Below are 6,509 nucleotides of genomic sequence, written 5' to 3'. Positions count from 1 at the left end.
CTGACTTGGACTGGTTTTCATTGTGCAGTCAAATCAATCCGACTGGAAAGAACCAGGGCCCTGTTGTACTACCGATGAGCCGCGCACACCCTATGGCCTTTTTGACCCGGGCGAAAAATAAAATAAACCATACAACTTTCACCATTGTAATCTTATGGGGTTATAGAAATTGACGGCGGGGAATAGTGTTGTAAGCTGATGAGAAATCGCAGTCATAAGTGCCGAGAAACGGGAGGTTTTGGGGTGGGATTTGGGGGGGAGAGGGGAGGGGCACTCTCACCGTGAAATTTCACGGGCCACTTTGTCTCCCGAAACTGTAAGGCACCGTGGCTGTCACAGCATCACCTTCCCAAAAACAAAAAAACAAGCCACGGCAACTGTGTAAACAACCTCCCGCCCGCGCATGGATCCCCTTCGCTCCGTCGCTCGGTGTGGGGGGGGGGAGGATCTGCCGCCTAATTATTGAGCATCGCTGGGCTGTCGTTCTTCATGACGTCTCGGAAGAACGTGACCAGCGGCTTGAGGTGCGCGTAGCCCGGCGACTTGCGCATGAAGCCGCCGTAGCGCTTCTGCTTGAAGTGCATCGGCGGCTGCCCCCACCGAAAGTGGTTCATCTGGTAGAGCTCCGGGTTCTCCTTCTGCATGCTCAGATGCGCTGAGCCCTTCTTGGACGGAGCCGCCGACCACTGCCGCGCGTCCACCTCGTTTGCCTGGTCGTCGAGGGTCCAGCCTTCGTCCCAAGCCTGCCCTCCGTTCACCACCCGTGCGTTTTCGTCGCTCCCCATGCCAAGAGGGGCCCCCTGGCTCTGCTCCGGCTGCCGCTTCTTGCCGGGCAGAGGCTGTCCCCAGCGGAAGTGTTGCATCCGGTAGCCGTCGGCGCTCTCCTGGACCCGCTTGTCGGCGGAGACGTCTACTCCCTCTGGCGACTCATCTCCTCCTCCTCCTCCTAGGAGCACAATCTCGGAGCCGTCAGCGGACGGCGCCGCAAGGCGACTGCACTCCCCGAGGCACTGCATCCAGCAGAGCTGCACGGGCGGTGGAAAGAGAGAGCGTTGTTTTTGTTAGCATCATCATCATCGTGAGCCACGATCTCTCGGCTGCTGGATGAAGGCTTCCACCACCGCACCATCACCTAGGAGAACGTGGTGAACATCCATGGCGAGTGGGGCCTAAACTTGTCCTGTGCCTCTTCTTGGTCAACTCAGCCTTTGATAAATGAAGAGCCAGTTTATTCTGTAAACATTAGCACTGAAAGGACAAAGGCTCGTGTGTGCTATGTTGGCCTTAATGGGTGCTCTCCGATGCCGCATGCCTCTGTGGAGTTTACAGCTGTTGATCTTTGGGTGAGAGTGTGTGGTTCTGCTTGCTAACAACACTCTGTTAAAGGCAATACGGGGGGGGTCTTCATCGTTGTGTTTTTGAGAGCAGTGCTCAACACAAACTTGTGTCGATTGCCCCAACACCGATAGCGGTAAGGGGGCGATGGGGACACGAAAAAAATACCAGGTCACGCATTCCAAGTTGTATGCATTTCCCAGTTACACATTAGCACAGTGACGTACAGTCAGCCACCACCAACCCCCCCACGCATAGAACAACAGAAGCTCTCAAAGCGTACACGGAAAACCGTTCAAGCATTATGAATGCCGCGGCGGGAGAGTATATCCAGTGTGCCTTACCTTGTTAAATCTCTAAGCAGCTAAGCAGGATTTTTGGGGCCTGGTTAGAATTTGGATGTAACGACTCTCTGGGAACGACAAGGTGTGTTTAGGGCTTGGGTTACGAGGTGGCCAATGGGATTGTAGTGCAGCAATGGATCCTTGCATCTATCTGTGTTGAGCTTCGGGGCATGGGTTTTCTCCACGTGCTCGGGCTTCCTCCCACACTCCGTGAACAGTCTATTATGGAATTTCCCGAACGTCGCAACGCAAGTCGTGATTGCATGTATGTTTGTTGAACTTCTTTCGCAAGCTACGTAGCCAACCGTGCAAACCGGAGGTGCGGGGTTAAAGGGTCTTTAGTCTTGTTGTGGCTTTCCTGGTTACATGCATGGTTTGATAATGATTATCACGACTAACAGCAGTGACGCCATACAAGTTAGACGACAGTCGTACTGCGGTGCCCATAATACACCCAGGAATGAGCCTTTGGCCACTGCTGAGTAACTGCCACAGCTGTTATCAATGCTGTAGATCTATTTTTTTTATGATGCATTTAATCAGAAACAAACACTTCAGTGCCACATACAAAGTAAAAATAAACCTTTTTATTCGTTATTTTATTAAAATAACGAATATAATAAGCAATTTTAAAAATAAAAAAGTGACGTTTTTGTTATCATTAACGAGTTATAAAGGGATCAGCCTCAGGAAGATATTATAGCTACTAAAGAGATCCGAGTTAGATAAAATGGCGAGTCAAGTAATGATGCAATGTTCAAATGGATGAATGAAAAAAGGTAATAATTGGGATAAAAAACAATCCCCCCCTATATTATACTGATATCACCACTGGATTCGGTCACAAGAATAATGTACGGTCCTAATTTTGTTCCTATTTGCTCTTGGTCAACGTACCCACCAACATTACATTTTTACAGCCCTGACCGTTGTATATACGATGTGTCTCTTTGCGCTGATATCACATCTTGACGAGGTTGATTCCTGAACGCTAACCACGGATTTGCTGTACATTCCTAGTAGTGGGGGGTCGTCGAAAAAAAAATTAACAAAAAAAAACTAAAAAATGTAATCCATCAATGATTCATCAATAATCGTTTTTAAGCAGCCCCAATTCCTACTGTTTTATTTGTTTCGCTTGAAGCGGTACCGGCTCGGTCTGGGCGGGTTCCAGGCAGCTCTCGCACGCCTGGAGACAGACGAGAGGAGCGCTCCTGGATGCCGCGGGACCCAGGAGGGCGATGAGACCCGACAGGAGAAGAGCAACACGGCACGGCAATGAGGAGCTCCGGGTAGGAGCGCTGCTCGGAGTGGCCATTGTGAGCCTGCACGGGAAACAGAGGGCAAGCCCGGCGCACAGCAGGCCAGAGCGGGTTTCCCATGAATCGGACGTTCTCAAACTTGAGCGCCTTCGATGATGCCAACTGCAACGATGAACTATTAAAAACGGATTGTTATTCTTTTTTTTTTTACCAGGTAAGGCCCCGCTGAGTTATGCAGCTCTTTTTCAGAAGCAAGCTGGCCACAAATGAAGGCTCAACGAAGTGGCTTATCGCGTGCAAATGTATGGCAGTCAAATACTCTAAACGCGTGTTTTTAAACGTGGAGGGAAAAACCAGAGGACCTAGAGAAAAATCCACACGAACACACGGGGAGAGAGAAAATGCAAACTCCAAATATACAAGCGCCAGGGTTGGAATTGAACCGACAAACCTCCTCCATACCAGGAAAGGTAGTTACCATCTCGCCACCGTGGCAAAGCTTTCTTTTGGGTGAACACATGGTATGGTGATTACCACGTGGCATTCCAGAATTGTTTTCATCAATCGATTATGGATCACTGGTTGGGAAAACTTCAGTGCCAGCAATGACGCCAATTGCAATGATGAATATTCCTTCAATTATATTTTCCGCACGATGTCACGTATGTGGGATGACATTGTCCCTGCATTACATTAGAAACAATGCTTGCCAAGTCAGCTTTAAACAACCATTTAAAGGCTGGGGCGCTGTGTCCAGGATAGGTTATCTCCTTCGCCTGCTATGTAGGAGGTTGTAGGTTCGATCCCCGACCCTGACTATGCCTGTTGTATATTTGGAGTTCGCGTTGTCTCTCTCCCCGTGCTGGTTGCTTGGATTTTTCTCCGGGTTCCTCCACATTTAGAAAATTGTATTTAGATGATTTGGCTGCTACTTTAGAGTCCCACGTATGATATAAGCTACTTCGATGAGCTGTCACGTGTGGCCAGGTCGCCTCTGAAAAATATCTCATAACATAGTAGGTATTTACTTGGTGAAATAAAATGGTGTTTGTTCATAGTTACACGGATTGATTTGGCACCAGCCACACAGCACCTCCTCACGCCGACCTCAATATGTGCTCACTAACAGCGCCTACACCGATAGTCTGTAAGGATGGCCACAGTGAACGGTGCTATTCATCGTAACCGTAATATCGACGTCGCGTCACGGCGTGAAATGTCCCATTGAAACAGAGGATATCCCCATGCAAAAGAAAACGACCCACGGAAGCAGATATCACAGAGATCCCAGCACCTGCAATGAGCACGGTTGACTACGTAAGGTGCGAAAGAAGTTCAACATACGTACAAGTTGACCTTTTTTTTTCACATACACTTCTATGGAGACGTGTTTGTCGCTTGGCAGTCGCTCGGTTTTTGTTTCATTCTCAGAACTCAAATAAGACAAATTGTTTATTGAATGCGATGGATTTGCTTTGTGCGTTCAGGTTTAACCGGGTTGAGACCATATGAATGTGGAATTTTCGCCACCGGCTCATGGCTGTGCAAAGGAGATGAGTCCATCCCATACTCATTGCATGGGGGGGGGAAAACACAATTGAATCTTGAATGCTATGCTTGTCAAAATGAACATACCTTCAAATTATGGGGGCAACAAATATAAATCTTATTTATCATATATTATATTCTTTACATGCCAAGCAAAGTCTGGGTCAAAAAAAAGCTTTCAAGAGGGCCTTGCCAGATATGTTTGACCAGCTCCTTTTTGAATGAGTACAAATCTTAGAATTGTTTTACAAGCGATGTATATGCTTGATATTATAGAGCTCACGTGTGTCCCCCTAAATTAGCCCACGCATTGCGCGTAATTACGATGTGTACATGCACTAGAAGTCGGGGAAGACAGTTCATTAAGTGCGTCAGCGATTGCATGCAACTGGGAGAGTCAGCACGCAGAGAGTTCTCGAATGGAAGAAAGCACGTGGCTGAGAGAGAGAGAGAGAGAGTTTACACATTTATTTCCAGCCTGATCATTTGCACATTAAACTACCAAAGCCTAAAAGGTGGAGCGAGGTTTTTTAAATGTATGCATCAAAATAAGCAAGATTCGGCCACTGTATGCTCTAACAATATCATAGCCCAAATCCTACAATTATAAACATATCCTGAATCTCAATCGGCAATATAATGACTGTGTACATGTCCATAAATATATATGTAAATATTTATTACAAATAAAATAAAAACCTAACAGGTAAAGGTGTCACTGGGTTAAAACCAAACATCGGTGTTAAATTAAAACGTACAGAGATTACCCGCGCGCTGTTACCACCTGCACGTATGTACGTTGAACTTCCTTCGTACCCTACGTACCTCTTGAGGTGAGGAGCGGTGAGGCGTCGTCGTCTTGTGAGCAAAGGCAGGTGAATCCCCGAGTGTCTCTCGGTCCCTTATATCTCCAGAAATCCACAACCCCCCCCCAGTTTCCCCCCCCCCCCCCTCAGTGGGGGGTTGTGGGTGACGCCACCGTCCAGACAACCTAGGAGTTGTCCCACGTCATCACGACATGATTTCTTCTCCGTCTCCATTCACTCCCCGTACCGTCGCCGCGGAAAGGCGTTCGATTCGTCGCATTCGCCGCGAGAATTCTCCGAGGTGGCCGTGTCGCACCGATTCGCAGGGGGAAAAAAGCGAAGAATTGATCAACAGTTTTCAAAGTGTGGCTAATTTTTATTTTCTCCCACCTGTGCCTATTTTTTTAGACTTCTTTAAAAAATAAAAATTCGTGTCCGGGGACTATGAACACGCGAGTTGCACGCTGGGGTGGGAGTAGCGGCGAAGCGGTTTGCGCACCGCGCTGTGAATCCGACAAAACTGATATTTATTTTGCCAGCATCTGATATAGGTACGCACCTGAACGCCCCCCTTTTTACTAACCGACACCTACCAGCCTGGTGAGGTATGGTCAAACGACCACCGTGGACTGACACACGACATAGAGAGGTCTTCATGCAGCAGTGGAATTGACAAAATCTCTCTGTCATTATACTCATACAAAGATGAACCATCATTATCACCGGATGCAGAAGCCAATTGTTAATATATTATCAAAGATATGTATTTTTTATAAGCCATATAGTTTTCTGGAGGTTAGAAAAGCATAATTTCTGAGTCCTTAATGACTCTCGGATGATTGTAATTCAATAAAACGACCAATTAACTCAGGTGCCGCTTGGCAGTATCGGTGTGATCCGTGTTTCAATTACCTGCATTGACCTTCACAGACAGCTAATAAAGTGACAGCCGTCCAATTTCATTGAGGTCTATTTATTTATTGATTACTGGCATGTAACAATGCATTGAAAACAAATTTGATCCTTACTCTCACGATAATATGTGAATTGGACCGTGTTTTGTGGCAACCATTCGCTTATGATTTATGTAAACGGTATGCTGACGATACTTTTAGATTATTTGAGTGAGCAAAACTGTAAAATTAAATAGTAAAAAAACTGAATTGCTGCCCCTAAAATGATGACAGTCACTGAAATTAGTGGAGTGTCAATCC

The 6,509-nt window shown here is 46.9% G+C and overlaps 1 protein-coding gene across 1 annotated transcript; it reads right to left on the bottom strand.

Annotated features, from left to right (window-relative positions):
- Nucleotides 1-376: 376 nt before the first annotated feature.
- Nucleotides 377-5,360, bottom strand: POMC (proopiomelanocortin). The gene is made up of 3 exons (XM_078866609.1): nucleotides 5,315-5,360; nucleotides 2,830-3,004; nucleotides 377-1,025 (listed from the first exon to the last, which is right to left on the bottom strand). Exons 2-3 carry the CDS (start codon nucleotides 2,995-2,997, stop codon nucleotides 456-458), a joined length of 738 nt encoding a protein of 245 aa, XP_078722735.1. The 5' UTR covers nucleotides 2,998-3,004; nucleotides 5,315-5,360; the 3' UTR covers nucleotides 377-455.
- Between the last annotated feature and the right edge of the window lie 1,149 nt (nucleotides 5,361-6,509).

Source organism: Lampetra fluviatilis, chromosome 22, assembly GCF_964198595.1.
Source record: "Lampetra fluviatilis chromosome 22, kcLamFluv1.1, whole genome shotgun sequence".
NCBI classification, from domain to species: Eukaryota; Metazoa; Chordata; class Hyperoartia; order Petromyzontiformes; family Petromyzontidae; genus Lampetra; species Lampetra fluviatilis.
The sequence above is the reverse complement of the archived record's forward strand: the minus strand, read 5'-3'. Positions and strand labels throughout refer to the sequence as shown.

Bases quoted from the DNA above. Each gene is read 5' to 3' on its own strand.
- POMC (XM_078866609.1), bottom strand. From the start codon at position 2,997: ATGGCCACTCCGAGCAGCGCTCCTACCCGGAGCTCCTCATTGCCGTGC. The intron at 1,026-2,829 runs GTACCGCTTCAA...CCGCCCGTGCAG, and splicing joins AACCCGCCCAGACCGAGCCG to CTCTGCTGGATGCAGTGCCT.